A 23,403-nucleotide genomic window follows, 5' to 3' on the forward strand; every position below is an offset into this window, starting at 1 on the left:
GCGATAAAGTTAGGGACAGAAGGAGTGAGCAGAAAATGCACATGGAGTGGGTGTGGGGCAGAGCCGAAAGACTGCAGACAGAGGGAGTAAGCAGGAGGCAGGGAGGAGGGGAGAAAGAAGTTTCTGGTAAAGGAGCCCCATGAGTAGTGGGTCACATCTCAGAGGGGCCACACAACGTGAGCAACAAACAGACCCTTGCCCGAGCTGCCTTCATGCGAACAGCGTCTCAGAGAGAGGCAGCCAGGGGAGCCCCCAGAGCCCAGCTGGGGACCGATGCTGCCGCGCACCCTGCAAGGCAGCCAGGAAGTAGCAATGTGAAGCTCTGCCCAGGGGGTTGCTTTTTGTTTATTGACCAGACACGGCGGCCTTGGTTTCTGGACACGGAGTCAGCATGAGAGCGCTTGTCTCCAGGGACGGGGCAGGGGCTCAGAACGATCAGCCAGGAGCTACCGGGGAGAGAGGAGGCCACTCAGCTCCTCCACAGGGAAGACCTAACGCCAGCAGCTTTGCCCGGCAGTCACCAGGCCCGGCTGCAGGTGGGAGGAGGCCGGAGTTGGTGGTGTCCTTCCTGATGGCTCTGAGGACAAGGACAGCTCTGGTCCCTTTGATGGTCTCCCGGGTGTAAGGTGGAGGCAAGGGCCCTGGGGCCCAGCCAGCACAGCCCCGGAAAGACCCTGGGAGGAGGCATAGAGGATGGGGGCTCCGGTGGGCCTGGGCCCTGGGGCCAGTTCAGGTTAGGACGCTGCCGGAGGCCACCTGGAGGGGCTGAGGCCCAGCTGCAGGTGTGCCCGGGGCTGCACATCCCACCGTCTTCTGGCCCCAGGGCCCCTCAGTTAGGCCACCGATGGCCAGCGGCGGGGGTCAAAGTCCACAGAAAGAGTCTGCCCAGCTTGGGGGTCCTTGTGCGTCCCGGCGTCCCCAAAGGAGCCAGCCGCTCTCAGGGGAGGTAGAGCGCCACCACCACATAGATGACCCAGCTGGTGGACACGAAGACCCCGAAGAGCAGGCTGAAGAGCACGAGCGAGCGGGCCTTGCGGGACGCCTCCTCAGCCTGGGCCAGGTCCCCCCTGCTCAGGGCGGCGCGCGTCTGCAACGAGACGGAGGCCGGGCGTGGACACGGAGCCCCCGCGCCCCCCGACGCGCAGCCCGGGCTGCGGGCACCCCGAGAAGCCTGCGACCTGCCCGAGCCACCGCGTGGGAAGCAGCAACAGCCGGGGAGGCCACGGCCGCCCGCCCCTGGGCACCTGCCCCGTGGGCCGGGCCCCGAGCCACAGCCTCCCCTGCCCCCCTCACAACCATCCTGAGACTGGGGCCGCTCTCGCCCCCACCCTGCAGAGGAGGAAACAGAGGCTCAGCTCAGTGACCCACCTGGAGCCAGAACTCACAGGCAGGCGGCCAGCGGCCTCCGGAACTCCCGCCTCCCCGCAGTCCTGAGAGCTGCCTTCTCCCCACCCTCCCAGCTTCGTGACGGGGGGAGCCTGACCGGTGGGGACGTCAGGGCCATGGCCGGGTCTGCTCTGCACACATAGGGGGCTCACTACCGTTTCCTGGAACATTCTCACACGGGCATCACTGGGTCGCCAGGGACCAACCCCATGCCTGGTCAGGAATGTCAGGAGGAAGGAAGGAAGCTGTGCAGGTAATGGGTGGACGGACAGACAGATGGACGGATGGTAGTGGGTAGACAGGGACGGATGGGTGGCTGAGTTGAAGGATAACAGAGAGGTGAGTGGGAGAGCGCGTGGACAGATGGAGGGATGAATGGAGACTAGGGAGGTAGTAAGCAGATGGATGGGTGGGTAGACAGAGGAGTAGATGGGGAGAGCGAGATGGGTAGAAATGTGTGGGTGGATGGGTGACAGGCTCTACCCCACTGAACACAAGCTCCCGTTGAGGCAGGCAGTTCCTTGGGCCTTATCATTCACACCTTTTGTTAGAAACTGGCTTGGCGGGATTTTCTAGAGCAGATCCCCCGTGGTCTGGGGCAGAGACAGGAGGGGCAGAGGTGGCCATCCAAGTGAGACAAGGACGCCGGACAACCAAGCACCGATCCCCCGGTTCCTGCCACCCTCCTGAGGGAGCCGGTGGCTGGGCCAGGGGCTGGGCGCCCCCCCACCCCCGGCCCTGCCAGCTGCGGGCGGGGAGCGCGGCCCCGGGCTGTCCACCCCCACCTACCTCGTGGGAGTAGACAATCGCGACAAGCCCCGTGAGCAGGCAGCAGAAGAGGGACACCAGCACGGACTCCATCATGTAGTCCTTGGGGTGGGGCCTGTGGTCCACCGCCGCGGGGGCCGGGACGCCGGCCACGGGGCCGTTGTACTGCGGGGACAGAGGCCGCCACACCGCGGTGAGGACACAGCCATCCAGGGCCACCGCCCGCCCAGTGAGGCTGCCGGTCACCGAGGGGTCAGGTCCGGGCCCCCCTCTGCCTTCTCGCTCCGCAACCCCCCGCCTGTCACCAGCCCCAGGAGTCCTCTGGCTTCTGCCCTCTACAAACCGCTCAGTCGGGGGGGGCCATCTCCGTCTCTCCCTGCCCTGACTGCGCTCCCCCACAGGCACCCCAGGGTCTCTCAGCTTTTCTAAAAATCTAATCAAGTCACCTCCCACCCAAAAGCCCTGGGGCCCTCACTAGGGACCTCACCCTCCTACCCTGTCCTCCTCACTAAGCTGAGCCGACCCCTGTCATCCCCAGGTGACGGGGGGAGGGGCGGCCACCCCCCAGGCCTGTGCCCAGAGGACCCGTCCTCCTCTCCACCTGAAAGCTCTTCACCCCTCAGAACTCAGCTCAAACGCCTCCACCTCTGGGAAGCCTTCCAAGCTCGCCCACCCCCCCCAGGCTGCAGAATCCTTTCCCTTCCCTCATCTGGGCATTGAAGCCCCTCTGCAGGGGTCACTGACGGTGACTTTTTGTAACCTACATGTGCCAAGCTCTCCCCTGGCGAGGGAGGCGGTGGTGAGTGGGGGGCAGCAAGGGGGATTCGTGGGAAGTAAGTGCCTGCAGCGCAGGGGGTCCCGGGGTGAGGGGGAGGCGGGGGGGGGGGGGGCAGGAGATGGGGGCTGGGGGGGCTGAGTGGGAAGTAAGTGGGCGTGGCACCGGGGGTCCCAGGGTGTGGGGGAGGCGGGGGGGGGCAGGAGATGGGGGCTGGGGGGGGCTGAGTGGGAAGTAAGTGGGCGTGGGGCTGGGGGCCCCGGGCTGTGGGGGAGGCGGGGGGCCGGGCCCACTCACCACCGGGAAGGGTGCGAAGAGCGGCGGCGCGGCGGGCGGCGGCGGGTACAGGACCTGGGCCGAGGGCCCAGGCTGGAAGAGGACCGGCCCCTGCGGGAAGGATGGGTACAGCAGGTGCACGGCCTTGGGGTCCGGCGGCGCGTAGGGTGGGGGCTCGCCCACGAAGCCGATGTTGGGCACCCCGCCGGCTGCCACCTTGGGTCCCTGGGCCTCCCCTGCAGCCTCAGCCTGGGAGGGGGACACGGCCACGGCCTCGGCTTGGGCATTGGCCGAGGGGTCCTCCGGGGCCGGGGACCTGCCCCCATCTGCGGCCACTTCCTCACTGGGCCCTCCGTTCTCATCCAGGAGCTGCGGGCGGCGCGGGAGTTGCGGGAGCGCAGGGCTCCGGGGGTCCTCAGAGGCTGCGGGGCCGCCGCCCCCTTTTGCATCCCCTCCTGGAAATAAAAGCCAGGTGCCGTGAACCCCAGGCACCACTGAGCCAGGTGGGACTCCTCCCCGCTCCCTGCCGCAAATCACAGCCCCTCCAAGGACAGAGTTCCAGGACGCTGCCAATCCCCACCCTGCCCGTCTCACGCACTCAGGCTTCTCCCGCGGGGCGCTGGAAGAATCGACCCAAAGTGTAAGCGTGGGACAAGGGGGGAAGGGACTTGCTGGCAGTCACATGGCCAGTGCGTCACCAGGCTGGGCTAGAACACGGGCCTCGCCCCTGCTGCACCCACTGCCCTGTTGCTGGTAGCCCGGACCAGGCAGGGGTCCGGCCAGGGCAGCCTGAGAGCTGCTCCGAGATGAGCCGAGCTGAACAGATTCCTGCCTTGAGAGGCAGGGGAGACGGGGTGCTCCAGGGTTAAGACCCTGGCTAATGGACTGACCTCAAAGAGCCAGGAGGTCACTAAGGGCCAAACGCCAGCTCTCTTTCTCTCAAGTAAGTAAGTAAAATATTTTTAAAAACAACTTCCAAGCAGAGGCTTCAAAAACCTTTCTCTCCAGGTTACCAAGGGCTGGAGAACGAGGGGGAGCCAGTGTTTAATGGAGGCAGATTTCAGTCAGGGAGGATGGACCCGGAGGACGGATGGTGGTAGTGTCCACACAACAGTGCCAACGGGCTTGATGCCCCCGAACTGTGCACTTAAAAATGGTGAAGATGCAGGGGGGCGCCCCAAGAGAAAGGCTTTTTAAATACTGTGGTTAAACAAGGGTGCCGGGCTGGCTCAGAGGAGCCTGTGACTCTTGATCTTGGGGTCGTGAGTTCGAGCCCCATGTTGGGTGTAGAATTTACTTAAAAAAATAAATAAAAGCCTGTATCTCCTGTGGCTCACATCTACAAACTCTAGACAAAATACAAAAGGAGGGACTCCTGGTTAAGCATCTGCCTTCGGCTCAGGTCATGATCCCAAGGTCCTGGGATCGAGCCCCGCCTTGGGCTCCCTGCTCCGCGGGGAGTCTGCTTCTCCCTGTGACCCTCCCCCTTCTCATGTGCTCGCGCTCTCTCTCTCTCAAATAAATGGATAAACCTTAAAAAAAAAAAAAAAAAAAAAACCCTCCAGAAACCCTGTCACATTCTGGCTGGAAGAAGTAAGATGGGGCCCCGCAGAGTGGAAAGAGCAAGGAAATTCTTGTGTTAGGAGGCGTCATGGAGGGGATGTGACCGTGGGTGACCCTGCGGCTGGACCCCGGCATTCAGAGGCTCCTCACCCCCCTCCCGGTCCTGGGAACGTGGGTCCCACCTGCCTTCCTCACTCCTGGAGGCTGCCCCGAGGTCACAGCCTAAAGACGTGGTGCTGAGACCATCCAGACGGTATCTGTGACTGAAGCCAGTTCAGACCTCTATACAGACTCGGAAGACGTGGCGGGCAGGTGCAAAGACCTACCCACCTCGTGGCTCCCGCCACGGGCCGAGCCTCGTCTGTGAGTCCCCCTGCTGGTTAACCCTGCTGCCTGCCCACCGGGCCCCCCTCTCCCTCCAGTCTCTCCCCACCTTCCAGTGGAAGGGGGCCAGTTTCGATCACACCCAAGAAGCTCCCAAGGAGCATACAAACCGACATCTAGAAAGGAAGGCGCTGCAGAGGGGGATCCCCTGCCTCTGTGGGTGAACTGAGGTGACCAGTGTATCTCGGTTTCCCCAGGACTTTCTCAGATTCACTACTAAAAATCTCACATCCTGTGAAAAACCCTTAGTCTCAGACAAACCAGGATGATTAGTCACCCCAGACCGGATCCACACGGGTCATGGGACTCACCCCTGAGCTGCATTCGTGGGGGACAGACCTAGAACAGCATAAAGGACCACCAAACAGGACCACCAGGCCAGCCAGAAGCAATTAACCAAATGGCAATAAGTACATACCTATCAATAATTAAATTAAATGTCAATGCCGGGGCACCTGGGTGGCTCAGTCGTTAAGCGTCTGCCTTCGGCTCAGGTCATGATCCCAGGGTCCTGGGATCGAGCCCCACATCGGGCTCCGTGCTCGGCGGGAAGCCCGCTTCTCCCTCTCCTGCTCCCCCTGCTTGTGTTCCCTCTCTCACTGTGTCTCTCACCGTCAAATAAATATCTTTTTTAAAAATAAATAAAATAAATGTCAATGCCTTCCCCCCCGTGGCTCAGCAGGGAGTCTGCTTCACCCTCTCCCTCTGACCCTCCCCCCAGCTCATGTGCTCTCGCAGGCTCTCTCGCTCTCTCAAATGAATTGAAAAAAAATCTTAAAAAAAAATAGGGGCGCCTGGGTGGCTCAGTCATTCATTAAGCATCTGCTTTTGGCTCAGGTCATGGTCCCAGGGTCCTGGGATCGAGCCCCGCATCGGGCTCCCTGCTCCGTGGGAAGCCTGCTTCTCCCTCTTCCGCTTCCCCTGCTGTGTTCCCTCTCTCGCTGTGTCTGTCAAATAAATAAAATCTTTAAAAAATTAAAAAATTAAAAAAATAACTACTCAGTGGGGAGCCTACTTCTCCCTCTGCCCCTCCTCTTGCTGGCTCTCTCTCTAATAAAAATCTTTAAAAAAAAATTAATGTAAATGTCAATGGCATAAATTCTCCAGTCAAAAGACACTGAGTGTCTGAAAGGGAAAAAAAAAAAAAAAAAAAGACCCATTTGTATGCTGCCTACAAGAGACTCACTTCCAATGGAAGGACACACAGACTGAAATTGAAGGGATAGAAAAAGGTATTCCATGCAAATGCAAACCAGACAAAACCTGGCACAGCTGTATTTATATCAAAGTAAACTTTAAAACACACTGTGGGGCCTCTGGGTGGCTCAGTCGGTTAAGTGTCTGACTCTCAGTTTCAGCTCAGGTCATGATCTCAGGGTCATGAGATTGAGCCCCGTGTCAGGCTCAACACTAGGCATGGAATCTGCTTACGGTTCTCTCCCTCCCCCTCTGCCTCTCCACCCCCCCATGCATGCATGTGCCCGCTAGCTCTTGGTCTATACATACATACATACATACAACAAAGACTGTAATAAGAGACAAAGAAGGGTATTACATGATACAGAGGTCCAACACGACGATGTAGCATATAACCACGGATGCTCCCAACATAGCAGCACCTAAATATACAAGCAAATATTAACAGACCAAAAGGAAGAAACAAACACCAATATTATAATAGTGGGAAACTTCAGTACCCACAAATATCAACGGATAGATCAGAAAAATCAATAAGGAAACGCCAGCCTTAAACATGTCAGACCAGATGGACTTAGAACTACACAGAACATTCCACCCAAAACCAAGGGAATAAACACTGTCGCCAAGCACACCAGAAACATTCACTAGTACAGAATATACCGTAGGCCACAAACAAGTCTTAATAAATTCAAGACTGAACCCTTCCCAAAAATCTTCACGAACCACAGTGGTACAAACCTAGAAAGCAATTACAGGGAGGAAACTGGAAAAGTCACAAGTATGTGGAGAATCAACACCTTGCTGCTGACCAACCACTGAGTCAAAGATGAAATCAAAAGGCAAATTAAAAAAAAAAAAAAAACCTTGCGACAAATGAATATGGAAATACAACATCCCAAATGTACAGGATGCAGCCAAAGCAGCTCTAGGAGGGAAGTTCGTGGTAATCAATGCCTAACCAAAGAACAAGAAAGAAATCTCAAATTAATGACCAGACTTTACACCTCAAGAAGTTAGGGGGAAATGCATCCCAAAGTTAGGAGAAGGAAGGAAATAACAAAGATGAGAGCAGAAATAAATAGAATAGAGACTAAAAAGACAAAAGGTCAATGAAACTAAGAGCTAGTTCTTTGGGAAAAGATAAAACTGACAAACCTACAGCTAGACTCACAAAGGTTTGAAAAAGACTCAAAAATGAAAAACAGGGCGCCTGGGTGGCTCAGTTGGTTAAGCGACTGCCTCCGGCTCAGGTCATGGTTCCAGGGTCCTGGGATCGAGCCCCACATTGGGCTCCCTGCTCAGCAGGGAGTCTGCTTCTCCCTCTGACCCTCTTCCCTCTCGTGCTCTCTGGCTCTCATTCTCTCTCTCTCAAATAAATAAATAAAATCTTAAAAAAAAAATGAAAAACAAAGTGTTACAACGGATACCACAGAAACACACAGGATCAAAGAGACTACTATGAACAATTATATGCCAATAATTTGACAACCTAGAAGAGGTCAATAAATTCCTAGAAAGAGACAACCTACCAAGACAGAATCGTGAAAATTAAAAAAAAAAACAAAAAACAACTGAACAGACCAACTACTAGTAAGGAGACCGAGTCAGTTCATCAAAAACCTCCCAACAAACAGAAGTCCAGAACCACATGGCTTCACTGATGAACTCTACCAAACAGTCAGAAAATAGAAGCAGAGGGAACACGTCCACACTCCGTTTACGAGGCCATTACCCTAATACCAAAACAAGACGAGCAGTCCACAAGAAGAGAAAATCACAGGCCGGGGCACGTTGGGTGGCTCTGTCGGTTAAGCATCTGCCTTCGGCTCGGGTCATGGTTCCAGGGTCCTGGGATCGAGCCCCGCATCGGGCTCCCTGCTCAGCGGGGAGCCTGCTTCCTCTGCCTGCTTCTCCCGCCCTTCATGTGTGTGCTCACTCTCTGTCAAATAAAATCTTAAGAAAAACGGAAAATCACAGGCCAGTGGCCCTGATTCACACACATGCAAACATCCTCAATAAATGATAGCAAACCAAATTCAACAATACGTTAAAAGGATCACGCACCATGACCCAAGTGGAATGGGATTCCAGGGAGGGTTCAACACACACAAATGTGATACACTCACTACATTAACAAAATGAAGGAAAAAAATCATAGGATCATCCCAATAGATGCAGAAAAAGTGACAAAAGTCAACATCGATTTATGATAACTCTCAACGAAGTGGGGATAGAGGGAACACACCTCAACATAAGAAAGGCCACCCTACATGACAAGTCCGCACCTAGGATCATTCTCACTGGTGAAAAGCTGAGAGCTTTTCCTCGAAGATCAGGAACAAGTCGAGGATGCCCACCCTCACCACTGTTGTTCAACGTAGTACTGAAGTCCTAGCCACAGCAATTAGGCACCAAAAAGAAACAGAAGGCACGCACATTGAAAAGGAAGAAGTAAAACTCATAATTTGCAGATGAGACGATATCATATATAGAAAACCCTAAAAGGTCTGCCAAAAAAACCTTGAAACTAATGAATGAATTCATTGAGGCAGCAGGATACAAAATCAATACGCAAAATCTATTGCATTTCTATCCACTAGCAATGAACTATCAGAAAGAGACATTAAGAAAATAACACATTTTTTAAAAAAGAAAATAAATAACACATTTAGGGGCATCTGGCTGGCTCAGTTGGTGGAGCATGTGACTCTCGACCTCAGAGTTATAGGTTCGAGCCCCACTTTGGGTGTAGAGATTACTTAAAAATAAAATCTTAAAAAAGAAAACAACCCATTTACAATTGCACCAAAAAGAATAAAACACACACACAAAAAGGAAAAAGAATAAAATATCTAGAAATAATTTTATCCTTCTTTTAAAATAAACTCTACCCTTGGGGCACCTGGGTGGCTCAGTTGGTTAAGCAACTGCCTTCGGCTCAGGTCGTGATCCTGGAGTCCCGGGATCGAGTCCCGCATCGGGCTCCCTGCTCAGCGGGGAGTCTGCTTCTCCCTGACCCTCCCCCCTCTCATGCTCTCTCTCTCCCTCTCTCTCTCATTCTCTCTTTCTCAAATAAATAAATAAAATCTGTTTAAAAAAAATAAAATAAAATAAACTCTACCCTCAACGTGAGGCTCGAACTCACAACCCCAAGATCAAGAGTCACATGCTCCACTGATTGAGCCAGCCAGGTGCCCCTAGGAATAAATTGTTTTAAGGGGTGGGAAGGGACAGAGAGAGGGAGAGGGAGAGAAATTAAAGCAGGCTCCACGCCCACCACATGAGTGAACCTGACACAGGGCTTGATCCCACAACCCTGAGATCATGACCTGAGCTGAAATCAAGAGTCGGACGCTCAACCAACTGAGCCACTCAGGTGCCCCCGACCCAGGAATAAATCTAACCATGAAGGTAAAAGACCTGTATATCAAAAATGAGAAGACAACATTAATGAAACAAAATAAAGAAAACACAAATAAATGGAAAGACATCCCATGCTCATGGATTGGAAGAACACTGTTAAAATGTTCCTATCACCCAAAGCAACATACAGATTCAGTGCAATCCCTATCAAAATCCCAGTGGAAGGGCCCTGGGTGGCTCAGTCGGTTATGCGTCTGCCTTCAGCTCGGGTCATGGTTCCAGGGTCCTGGGATCAAGCCCTGCATCGGGCTCCCTGCTCAGCAGAAAGCCTGCTTCCTCCCTCTCCCTCTGCTGCTCCCCCTGCTTGTGCTCTCTCTCTCTCAAATAAATAAAATCTTTAAAAAAAAAAATCCCAATGGCATTTTCCACAGAAATGTAACAAATAATGCTAAAATTTGTATGGAACCACAAAAGACCCTGAATAGCCAAAGCAATCTCAAGAAAGAACAAAGCTGAAGGCATCAGATTTCACACTATATCACAAAGAGATTGTAAAAAAAAAAAAAGAAGAAGACACACAGGAAACAACAGACGTTGGTGAGGATGCAGAGAAAGGGGAACCCTCTTGCACTGTTGGTGGGAATGGAAAATGGTTCAGCCACTCTAGAAAACAGTATGGAGTTTCCTCACGAAGTTAAAAACAGAGCCACACTACAATCCAGCAATTGCACTACTAGGTATTTACCGAAAGGATACAAGAATACAGATTTGAAGGGGCACATACACCCCAATGTTCAACGCAGCAATGTCCACATAGCGAAACTATGGAAAGAGCCCAAATGTCCATCAACAGATGAATGGATAAAGAAGATGTGATATATATATATCTCATACACACACACACACACACACACACACAATAGAATATTACTCAGCCATCAAAAAATGAAATCTTGCAACAATGTGGATGGAGCTAGAATGTATTATGCTAAACAAAATAAGTAGAGAAAGACAAATACCTTATGATCTCACTCATATGTGGAATTTAAGAAACTAAACAGATAAATATGTGGGAAGGGAAAAAAAAAAAGAGAGAAACAAATCATAAGAGACTCTGGACTGGGGCGCCTGGGTGGCTCAGTCAGTTAAGAGCCCAGCTCCTGGTTTCGGCTCAGGTCGTGATCTCTGGGTCGTGGGATTGAGCCCCACCTTGGGCTCCACACTCAGCTCTGAGACTGCTTGGGATTCTTTCCCTCCCTCTCTGCCCCTCCCCCTGCTCCACAGGCTCTCTCTCGCTCTAGCTCTCAAATAAATAAATAAATAAAATCTTAAAAAAAAAAAAAAGACTCTTGACTCTAGAGAACCAACCAAGGTTGCTGGAGGGGAGGTGGGCAGGGCAATGGATTAAATAAGTGATGTTTATTAAGCGGGGCACTGTGATGAGCACTGGGGGTTGTATGTAAGCAATGAATCACTGAAGTCTACTCCCGAAACCAATATTGCACTGTATGTTAACTAGAATTTAAATGAAATTTGAAAAAAATAAAATAAAAAATAAACCAGACACATAGGTCAATGAAACAGAGAGACCAGAAATAAACCCATGTATATATGGTCGATCAGTTTACGGCAGAGGAGCCAAGAACAGACAATGGAGAAATGAGAGTCTCTTCAATAAATGGCGTTGGGAAAACAGCCACATGCAAAAGAATGAAACTGGACCACTTTCTTACACCGTACAGAAAAATTAACTCAAAATGGATTGAAGACTTGAATTTAAGACCTGCAACCAGAAAGCTTCTGGAGGAAAACATAGGCAGAAATCTTCCCGACATCAGTCTTGGTGATGATTTTTTGGATTTAACACCAAAAGCAAAATGAAAGCAACAAAAGTAAAAATAAGCAAGTGGGACTATATCAAACTAAAAGGCTTCTGCACAGCCAAAGAAACCATCAACAAAATGAAAAGGCGACATACTGAATGGGAGAAAATATTTGCAAATCATGTATCTGATAACAGGCTAATATCCAAAATATGCAAAGAATTCATACAACTTAATAGCAAAAAAAAAACAAAACCCCATACCATCCAAGTAAAAAATAGGCAGAAGATCTGAATAGACATTTCTCCAAACAAGACATACAGATGGCCAAGAGGTGCATGAAAAGATGCTCAACATCAGTCATCATCAGGGAAATGCAAGGAGACATCCCCTCACACCTATTAGGGTGGCTAGCATCAAAAACAAGAAATGACAAATGTTGGTGAGGATGTGGAGAAAAAGGAACCCTTGTGCACAGCTGGTGGGAATGCAAGCTGGTGCAGCCATGAGGGGAAACAGTAGAGCCTCCTGAAAGAATTAAAAATAGAACCACCAAGGGGCGCCTGGGTGGTGCAGTCAGTTAAGCATCCGACTCTTGGTTTCGGCTCAGGTCATGATCTCAGGGTCGGGAAATGGAACCCCACATCGTGCTCCTCACTCAGCATCGAGTCCGCTTAAGACAGTCTCTCTCCCTCTCCCCCTCCCCCCATGCATGCTCTAATAAATAAATAAATGTTTATTTGACAGAGCGAGCGAGCGAGCACAAGCGGGGAAAGTGGGAGAGGGCTTCCCGCGGAGCAGGGAGCCCGACGTGGGGCTCGATCCCAGGACCCTGGGATCATGACCTGAGCCGAAGGCAGACGCTTAACGACTGAGCCACCCAGGCGCCCCATAAAGAAGAAAAGAGAGGAAGGGATGGGAGGGGAAGGGAGGGGAGGAAAAAGAAAAAAGAAGAAGAAAAAAGAAAAAGACAGACAGAAAACTGGACCACAGCTGGACGCCCCACCCACGAAGAGGCCACAGAACTCGGGATCTGAGAGCCACGGCCGACTGCTGGCTAAAACCCAACAAGTCATCATCTCCCTGGGAATTCTAACGGGGCTGAGAATCTACACAACCTAATAGTCACAATGCCCGGGACACGGTACGAGATAACGTGCCACACAAAGAACCAGGAAAAGGTGCCCAGTCCTCTGGGGAGGAGCCAGACAAGCAGAGGCGCGCTCGAGGGGCCCGACTTGCAGGGACTAGCCGCGGAGCTGCCGGCATGACTGTGCTCCAGGAGAGAGAGAGAAATACGCCTGAAATAAGTTCTCAACAGAGAACAGAAACAATTCTTTAAAAAGGAACCAAATGGAAATTCTCAACTAAGGCATATAATGTCCAATTAAAAAGTCATCAGTTGGCCTCCGTGGCAGAAGGCAGGAGACAGGGATAAAAACGAGTCTCTGAAGGTACGACACGCCCATCAGAAGAACAGAGAAAAGAAAAGGAAAGGGGGGGAAAGGAAAAGAACCAAACCTCAGGGACCTGTCTGGTAACACAAGAAGGTCTAAATGGATGGGTCAGTGAAGTCCCAGGAGAGATTTGGGGGGAAAATACATTTGAAGTACTAACAGATCCAAACTTCACAAATTTGGCCAAAGACCAATTGGTAGATGCATAAAACTTGGAAAAATCCAAAGCAGGGACTCTGGGGGAAACTAAATGCATCTTCCTATAACTTCTCGAAACCAATTAAGTACTAAAGTCTTGAAAACAGAAGAAGGCAGAAGAAAATGCAAGACCTCTATTGAAATAACTTGAACTTCCATAAACATTCAATAGACAGCTAGGTCAGAAGACAATAGATCGGGATCTTACGGTGCCGAAACAATGGTCACCCCAGAAACTGAGACCTAAAGAAAATGTGCTTGAGGAATAAAGGTATGTATTAGTTTTCTGTCATCATCTAACAAAGTAACCACAAACACAGCTTAAAGCACCCATCCGCCTCACACCCATTATAATCACAGAGTTAAACAACAACAACATCAAACAAACAAACAAACAAAAAACCCAGAGATGCCTGGGTGGCTCAGTCAGTTAAGCTGGGTCAGTTAAGCATTTGCCTTCGGCTCAGGTCACAATCCCAGGGTCCTGGGATCAAGTCCCGCATCCGGCTCCCTGCTCAGTGGGGAGTCTGCTTCTCCCTCTGCCCCTCCCCCTGCTTGTGCTCTCTCTCTCTTTCAAATAAATGGATAAAAGCTGTATAAAAAAAAGTGAGATGGACAGAATGAATAAAAACTAAGACCTACAAGGCTACCCACAATAGACACACTTTTTTTTTTTTAAGATTTTATTTATTTGAGAGAGAAAGAGACAAAGCACAAATGGAGGAAGAGGGGCAGATGCAGAGGGAGAAGCAGACTCCCCGCTAAGCAGGGAGCCCGATGCAGGGCTCCATCCCAGGACCCCGGGATCATGACCTGAGCTGAAGGCAGACACTTAGCCCACTGAGCCACCCAGGCGCCCCGACATACTATTTTTTTTTTTAAGATTTATTTGAGAGAGAGAGAGAGAGCACACGCACCAAGTTGGGGGAGGGGCAGTGAGAGAGAGAGAGAGAGAGAATCTCAAGCAGACTCCACACTGAACTCAGAGCCCAGTGCGGGGCTCCATCTCATAACCTGAGATCACAACCCAAGCCAAAACCCAAGAGTTGGACGCCTAACCAACTGTGCCACCCAGGCTCCCCTAGGCACACTTTAAATAGAACGACACAGAGAGGTTGAAAGTAAATGGGTGGGAAAGATATGCCATACAAACTGTAAGCAAAAAAAAGGTTAAGTGGATTTCAACCTCAGATAAAACAGACTTCAAGACAGAGTATCATCAGTAATAAAGAGGAACATTTCACAACAAGAAAAGGGACAATTCACCAGGAAGGCGTAACAATTATAAATGCATGTGTGCCTAATAGCAGAGCTTCAATATACATGAAACAAAAATTTATAGAAATAAAGAAATATACAAAATATACCATAGTAGCAAAACACGTTAATACTCTTACAGCGATTGATACAATAACTAGACAAAAACATCAGTCAGGACATAATTGATCTGACCAACGTTATAAACCATCTTGACCCAACTGATGTTTACAGAATACTACACCCAACAACTGCAGATACCATTCTTCTCAAGGACACAAGGTACAGTCATGAAGATCGCATGCCAGGCCATAGAACAAGTCTCAATGTTAAAAGAACTGAAATAATTCACACTGTACTTTGACCAACTACAACAGAAATAAGTTAGAAACCAGAAACAATGATCTCTATAGGATAATACCAAATACCTGAAAATTAAACAACATACCTCTAAAGAATTTATATTTATCAAAAATAAAATCATGAGCTAAACCAGAAAACCATTCTGAACTGAATGACAACGAAAACACAATGCATCCAAATGTGTGAAATGCTGCTAAAGCAGTTCTTAGAGGGAAACAAAGAGCTTTAAATGATTTCATCAGAAAATGTCCCAAATCAATGACTTAAGAGTCCACGCTGGAATCTTGCTAGAAATGAGCAAACACAACGTAGCGGGAAGGATGAAAGCAATAAAGAATATAAAAGTCAATGAAATAGGGGCACCTGGCTGGCTCCGTTGGAGGAGCGTGTGACTCTTGATCTCGGGGTTGTGAGTTCAAGCCCTGTGCTGGGTGTAGAGATTACTTAAAATATATATATATATATTTGTTAAAAATGAAATAGAAAGCAGAAAATAGAAAAATTAACAAAGTTGGGGCACCTGGGTGACTTCGTTCCTTAAGCATCTGCCTTTGGCTCAGGTCATGGTACCCGGACCCTGGGATGGAGGGCTTGAACCCCACATTGGGAGGGCTTGGCAGGGAGCCTGCTGCTCCCCCTCCTTGGGCGCTCTCCCCTCGCTCTCAAATAAAAGAAAATTTTAAAAAAGAAAAATTAACGGGCGCCTGGGTGGCTCAGTTGGTTGGGTGACTGCCTTCGGCTCAGGTCATGATCCCGGAGTCCTGGGATCGAGCCCCGCATCGGGCTCCCTGCTCAGCGGGAAGCCTGCGTCTCCCTCTCCCACTCCCCCTGCTTGTGTTCCCTCTCTCGCTGTGTCTCTCTCTGTCAAATAAATAAAATCTAAAACACACACACACACACACACACACACACACAAATAACTATGTCAGGAATGAAAAAGGGGTTACCATCACAGAGCTACAGACATTAAAAGAAAATTAATACTCTGAACAACGTTATGCCAACAAATCTGACAGCATAGGTGGAAGAAATTTCTCCTTCCAGCTCTCCAAAATTGACACAAGAAACAGGAAACCTGAATAATTGTATATCTATTAAAGAAATTAAATTTGTGGGCGCCTGGGTGGCTCAGTTGGTTAAGCGACTGCCTTCGGCTCAGGTCATGATCCTGGAGTCCCGGGATCGAGTCCCGCATCGGGCTCCCTGCTCAGCGGGAGTCTGCTTCTCCCTCTGACCCTCTTCCCTCTGGTGCTCTCTCTCTCTCATTCTCTAATAAATAAATAAAATCTCTAAAAAAAAAAAAAGAAATTAAATTTGTTATCAAAAACAGAAAAGTTCTATGCCCAGATGGTTTCACTGTTAAAGTCTATCAAACACTCAAAGAAGAAAATAACACTAACATTACACAGATTTGTTTTTAATAGAGGAGGTAAGATCACTGCCCAACTCACCTGATGAAGCCAGCATAAACCTGACACCAAAAGCCAAAATAGGAAAATTATAGACCAATATCCCTCATGAATATAAGCACAAAAAAAATCCTTAATAAAATAATAGCAAATTAAATCCAACAATACATAAAAACACCTCACCATCAAACAGGATTATTCAAGGTTGGTTCAACATTCAAAAAAAGCAATATAATTCACCATATTAACAGAATAAAGGAGAAAAACCATATTATCATTTCAAAGGATGTAGAGAAAACATGACAAAATCCAACACCCATTAATGGTTAACAAACAACCTTTTAACAAACTAATAATAGTAGAGAGTATCCTCAGACTGATAAATGGCATCTATGAAAAGCCTACAGCTAACCACATTCTTAATGGTAAAAGACCAAATTGCTTCCCTTTTCTCCCCAGGATCAGAAACAAAGTAAGGATGTCCACGTTCACCACTTCTACTTAACACTATTCTGATGGTCTTCGCCATACCAATAAGGCACAAGAAATAAAAATCACAGACTGCAAAAGGAGTAAAACTCTCCTTGTTTGCAGATGATTTGCTTGTTATATAGAGAATCCAGGAAATCCACGCCAATTTCTAAAATGAATAAATGGATTTAATATAGTAAAAGTTCACAAGGCTAATACACAGAATCAATTACGTTCTTATGCACTACTAGCAAATAATTGGAAAACAAATTAAAACTAAAATCCAATTCACAGTAGCACCAACGTAACTGGAAAATAACTAAGAATAAATTGAACCAATGAATTCCAAAACATCTACACTGAAAATTACAAAGCACCACTGATAAATTAAAGAAATCCCAAATAAATGGAAAGGTATATACTATGCTCATTGTTCAGAACACTCAAACTGTTAAGATAACGATTTTCTCCACATTCACCTATAGGTTCATTGCAATCACAATCAAAATTCCAGCAGGCTTTTTTCTCTAAGATTTTTTTTTTTTTTTTTTTTTGAGAGAAAGAGAGAGAGTGGGGCTAGGGGCAGAAGGAAAGGAAGAGAGAGAATCCCAAGTGGACTCGTCGACAAGTGTGGAGCCTTGATCCCCCAACCCCGAGACCATGACCCACGCCGAAACCAAGAGAACGCCGCTCAACCGACTGAGCCACCCAGGTGCCCCATGCAGGGCTTTTTTTTTTTTTTTTTTTTTTTTAAGATATAGAAAGTGACAAGCTCATTATAAAATTTTTACAAAAATAGAAAGCACCTAGAATCACCAAAACAATTTTCAAAAGGAGGACAAAATTGGAAGAATCTACCTGATTTCAAGACTTACTATAAATCCAAGAGAAACCAGACCGTTCATTAAAAATGAAATGATACACACGTCAATGAAGCGCACATGCACACACACACACACACACGCACACACACACTTGGTCAGTTGATTTTTGCCGAAGTTTCTAAGGCAATTCAGTAAAGGGAAAAAAAGCCCCCCCCCTTTTTTTTTTAAGATTTTATTTATTTATTTGAGAGAGAGAGACACAGTGAGAGAGGGAACACAAGCAGGGGGAGTGGGAGAGGGAGAAGCAGGCTTCCCGCTGAGCAGGGAGCCCGATGCGGGGCTCGATCCCAGGACCCCGGGATCATGACCTGAGCCTACGGCAGACGCATAATGACTGAGCCACCCAGGCGCCCCGAAGAAAAGCCTTTTTAATAATTGAAATAGGATCAACTGATTACCTGCATGGAAAAAAGTGAATATTGACTCTTCGTCACAACATCCACAGGAAATGATTCCGAAGGGATCATAAACCTAAATGTAATACCTGAAACTATAAAACTCCTAGATTAAACATAGAAGATCTGTGGGATCTTAGGATGGATAAAGATTTCTTATATATGACACCAAAAGCATGATCCATAAGAGAAAAAAATTGTGAACTGGGCTTCAAAATTAAAAACAAAAAAACTTTTCCTCTTCAAAAGACATCACTGAAAAAACTGAAAGAAAACAAACAACAACAAACTGAAAGAAAACCTACCGAATGGAAGAAGATATGTGCAAATGACATACATGATAAAGGATTAGTATCCAAAATACATAAAGAACTTATACAACTCAACACACAAAAAAACAACCTGATTATTCATGTCTTCTCCCATTTTTAGACATTTCTCCAAAGACATACGGATGACCAAAAGACACGCGAACAGATGCTCATCATCATTCATCATCAGGGACATGCAAGTCAAAACCACAATGAGCTATCACCTTACATCAGTCAATCGCCACCACAAGAAACAACAAGGGTTGGCAAGGACGTAGAGGAAAAAGAACGCTCGTGCACTATTGGGGGGAATGCAAACTGGTGCAGCCACTGTGGGAGACAGTATGGAGGTTCCTCAAAAAAGGAAACACAGGGACACCTGGGTGGCTCAGTTGGTTAAGCATCTGCCTCGATCTCAGCTCACGTCTTGATCCCAGGATCATGAGTTCAAGTCCCCTGTTCAAGCTCCCTCTCCCAGCATGGAGCCTACTTAAATTTAAAAGAAAGAAAAAAACAGAACTACCTTATGATCCAGTAATTCCACTACTGGGTATTTACCCAAAGATTACAAGAACACTAATTCAAAGGGATACATTCAAAGGATATCTAATTCAAAGGGTTACCTGCAGCATTATTTACAGTAGTCAAGACATGCAAGCAGTCCAAGTGTCCATCAGTAGACAAATGGATAAAGAAAAGGTGGTACCGAGAGAGAATATTATTCAGCTATGAAAAGAATGAAATCAGGGCCCCTGGGTGGCTCAGTCAGTTGGGTGTCTGCCTTTGGCTCAGGTTATGATCTAGGGATCCTGGGATGGAGCCCCACATTGGGCTTCCTGCGGGGGGTGGGGAATGGGGGAGTCTGCTTCTCCCTCTGCCCCTCAGCCCTGCTCGTGCTCTCTCTCACTCTACTCTTAAATAGGTATAAAATCTTTAAAAAAAAAAAAAAGAAAAAGAATGAAATCTTGCCATTTGCAATGACATGGATAGAGCTAGAGAGTATAACGCTGAGCAAAATAAATCAGAGAAAGACAAATACCCTATGATTTCACTCATATGTGGAATTTAAGAAACAAAAGAAATGAGCAGGGGCGCCTGGGTGGCTCAGTCGTTAAGCGTCTGCCTTCGGCTCAGGCCATGATCCCAGGGTCCTGGGATCGAGCCCTGCATCGGGCTCCCTGCTCAGCGGGAAGCCTGCTTCTCCCTCTCCCACTCCCCCTGCTTGTGTTCCCTCTCTCGCTGTGTCTCTCTCTGTCAAATAAATAAAATCTTTAAAAAAAAAAAAAGAAAGAAATGAGCAAAGGGGAAAAAGAGAGAGAGGGAGACAAAAAGCAGAGTATTAACTATAGAGAACAAACAGATGGTTAGCAGAGGGGAGGTGAGGGGGGAATGGGTGAAATAGGTGGTGGGGATTAAGAGTACACTTACCTTGATGAGCACTAATTAAGGAATTATTGAATCACTATATTGTACACCTGAAACTAATAACACTCTATGTTAACAACAACGGGACTTTTTTTTAAGCCAATATTAAAAAAAAGAAAACCATCAGTAAGAACATACACAGGCAAGTCACAGAACGGGAGAAAAATATTCATAACACATGTATCAGGCAAAGGAATTGTATCAACAATGCATAAAAAACTCCCACAATTCAGTAGGTCAAACATCCCAATGAGAAAATGGATGAAAGATTTGTGAACACACCACCAAAGAGGATATTCAAATGATCGATAAGCACATAAAAAAGATGTTTGGTGTCAGTAGTCACCAGAAACGCCATCAAAATTACAAATGCCAACTAAAACCAGGAGGTATCACTACACATCCATTAGGGGGGCTGGGATTAACCACCACCGACAACCCTGACCCAAACACCCCAGCTCTCAGGCACAGCAGGTGGGAAAGGAAAACAGTGAAACCACGTTGGGAAACACTTCGACTGTTCCTTTTAAAAGTCAAGCATAGGGCGCCTGGGTGGCTCGGTTGGTTAGGCGACTGCCTTTGGCTCGGGTTGTGGTCCCGGAGTCCTGGGATTGAGTCCCACGTCGGGCTCCCGGCTCGGCGGGGAGCCTGCTTCTCCCTCTGACCTTCTCCCCTCTCATGCTGTTTCTCTCTCTCTCTCTCTCTCTCTCTCTCTCTCTCAAATAAATAAATGAAATCTTTAAAAAAAATAAAGATAAAATACTTTAAAAAAAAAAATAAAAGTCAAGCATACACCTGCCATAGGATCCAGCTACCCCACTTATAGGCATGCACCCGAGAGAAAAAAATAGAACCACAGAAAGACTTGTTCACAAATATCTGTAGCAGGGGCACCTGGGGTGGCTCAGCAGATTAAGCGTCTGCCTTCGGCTCAGGTCATGACCCCAGGGTCCTGGGATCCAGCCCCACATAGGGCTCTCTGTTCAGTGGGGAGTCTGCTTCTCCCTCTCCCTCTCCCCCCTGCTTGTGTGCACATGCTCTCTCTCTCAAATAATTAAAATCTTTAAAAAAAAAAAAAACGGGAGGCACCTGGGTGGCTCAGTTGGTTAAGCGTCTGCCCTCAGCTCAGGTCATGATCCCAGGGTCCAGGGACTGAGCCCCGCATCGGGCTCCCTGCTCAGCAGGAACCTGCTTCTCCCTCTCCCTGTGTGCACACCCCCCCCTCTGGTCTTTCTCTCACTCTGTCAAATAAATAAATAAAATCTTTAAAAAAATAACATCTTTAAAAAATAAATACATGTAAATGCCCAAGAAGATTTAAACACACACACACACACACACACACAAATATTTGTAGCCGTTTGAGAAACACTACACGCTTGTTGTGTGAAGCCACTCAGTTTGGGCTGGTTTGTTACACAGCATAAGCCAACGGATAACTGAGAGGGGAGGTTTCCTCTGGCAGCCAGAGCCGGAGTGCGGGAAGTGGCCAGAAGGCACACGGGAGAGCAGGAAGGAAGCAGCGGGGTTAGAGAGACAAGTGACAGTGGCCTGAGCAAAAGGGAGGGACGTGGGCAAGCGGCCAGACCCAGGCAGGACTGAGGAGGTGCGCCGGCCTGACAGCGTGTAGAGGGGAGGCAGGAAGAGCAACATGGAGAGTGACAGGCACGCCAGACCCCCTCATCTCCTCGGGGCTGGTGCCACTCAGGAGCTGGAGCCCAGGGACCATGCCGCCTGGGCCCCTTCACCTCCCTGTGCCTCTCAGTTTCCTCATCCTTAAAATGGGGACACCACCCACTCCTGGGGTTGCCGTGGGGACTAAACTGGGGTAAAGTGCTCCTAACACTGACTACTGTGACCTGAGGTTAGGAAGAGACTGGGAGAGGACGACAGACACCAGTCAGACCCCAGCCCCTGTAGAGGCCTCGGGAGATGCTCTTGAGAATTCCAGGGCCCCAACCTCACTGCCGCCCCCAAGGGCTGGGGTTCTTGAGCAACCAAGCCTACAATACTGGGGGATGGAGGGAAGTCCTGTCTGCTGTCTACCGGGGAGGCTTCTTCGTACTCAAAGCCACCACCCCTCCACACGGAGCCCCCAACCGGCCTTCTGCGTAGGTGATACACGGAGGCAACCAACCAGCCATTCAATCCCGCCTGCTCTTGTGGGGCACCTACTACGGTCCAGTGCTGTGGGCTCAGAAACGCAGTTCTGTACACAAACCCTATGAAAAGATCACGATTTCAGCAGGTTCAGGAGCCCGGGGGCTGCCGAGCTCATGAAGCTGTGCAGATAACACGTCCAGGTGAAGGCTAATGGCAAGGCCATGAACTGCAGCGACTGAGATGACTGAGCATCTATGAGGTGCCGGGCCCTGCGCCCCGTCCCCCCGACAGTCCGTCCGCATGAACGCGGACGGGGCCCAGGAAACGCGTGAAGTCTGGCTGCACCAGCTGAGGCCCCTGACACGCGCTCCATACCGCAGACGCCTCATCTGTGAAATGGGAAGAGTAACAATCACTTCCAAATAAGAACCGTGAAGCTCTGGCCCGCTCTCTTCTAGTATCTCAGGTCACGGTCCGGGGCACCTGCCCCATTTCACAGGTGCGCGAAGGGAGGCCGACGGCCGCTCCCCGGGGGCCCGGTCAGATGCAGATGCGCTCCGGAGGCCGGTCCCGCGCAGAGGCTGGTCCCGTGCAGAGGCCGGCCCGTCACAGCCCTAATTATCATAACAAAAACCGCAGCTTCCCGGGGCCCCAGCCGGGGCAAATACCTGGCCCGATGGCGCGGAGATAGGGCTGCTGAGTAAATAAATTTGCTGGCGGGGCTGCTGGGCCCGCGGCCTCGGGTTCTCGACACCCGAGCCTCCGCGGACATTCCAGCCGCAAGGGGGGCGGAGGGCGGGCAGCGCCGGGCGCATCCCCCGCCCCCGACCCGAAGCTCTGGACCCATCCCCCCACCCCCCCCACCCCCGGAGCTCCGAGCCCGCCGCCGTGGCCCCCCGCCCCGCCAGCCTGGGGCTCCCGAGCACAGGGCTCGGTCCCGGGGCGGGGGGGCCGTCGATGCTCCCGGAACGAACCTCTCTCGGCCCCGACCTTGCTGCCCATCTCTCTGCTCGGTCCCCGCACCCCGTTCCGTCGCGCCGGCCTTGGTGCTGTCTCTTCCCGCCGCGCCTCCCTCCCCGACCCCGTCTCGGTCCTCCACGCCCAGCCCAGCCCACTCCCGGCCAGGGCCCCCTGCCCTCGCTCTAAGAACCTCTGCGTGGCCGGAGGGACAGGCAAAGTCACCAGGGGGAGGACCGGGCGTGGGGGAGAAGAGGGGAAAACGCCCCCCAAATGGCCCGGCGCGGGGCACCTGCTGCCCGCCCTTCCCCCGCCCCTCCCGCAGGGGCGCCCAGGGAGCTGGAGAGGAGCGCCGCCTGAGTTGCCAGAACTTTCCATAGCATCCTCCCGGCGTTCCGGGTTCTGGAGGAGGGGTCCCAGGGCCAGGTTGGGCCCCGCGGGAGGAGCTCCCGGGCCCACCCCCCGCCGCGGCGTCGGGACCCCCCAGGAGCCCTCACCTGCCTCCATGGCGCACGCCGCCCGCTGCCCGCGCCCCGCCTCCCGCCGCCGTCGGGCCGGGCTCGCCTGGCGCCGCGGGCTCGGGTTTCCTGGTGGCGGCTGCGCGGCCGGTTAATGATTGACCGCCTTGATGGCCC

General features: G+C 50.0%; 1 protein-coding gene across 1 annotated transcript; it reads right to left on the reverse strand.

Moving 5' to 3' along the window:
• Positions 1–332: 332 nt before the first annotated feature.
• Positions 333–23,320, reverse strand: PRRT1B (proline rich transmembrane protein 1B). Its single transcript, XM_027616304.2, has 4 exons — positions 23,266–23,320; positions 3,227–3,660; positions 2,176–2,319; positions 333–1,087 (listed from the first exon to the last, which is right to left on the reverse strand). Exons 1-4 carry the CDS (start codon positions 23,273–23,275, stop codon positions 938–940), a joined length of 738 nt encoding a protein of 245 aa, XP_027472105.2. The 5' UTR covers positions 23,276–23,320; the 3' UTR covers positions 333–937.
• Between the last annotated feature and the right edge of the window lie 83 nt (positions 23,321–23,403).

Source organism: Zalophus californianus, chromosome 13, assembly GCF_009762305.2.
Source record: "Zalophus californianus isolate mZalCal1 chromosome 13, mZalCal1.pri.v2, whole genome shotgun sequence".
Taxonomy (NCBI): domain Eukaryota; kingdom Metazoa; phylum Chordata; class Mammalia; order Carnivora; family Otariidae; genus Zalophus; species Zalophus californianus.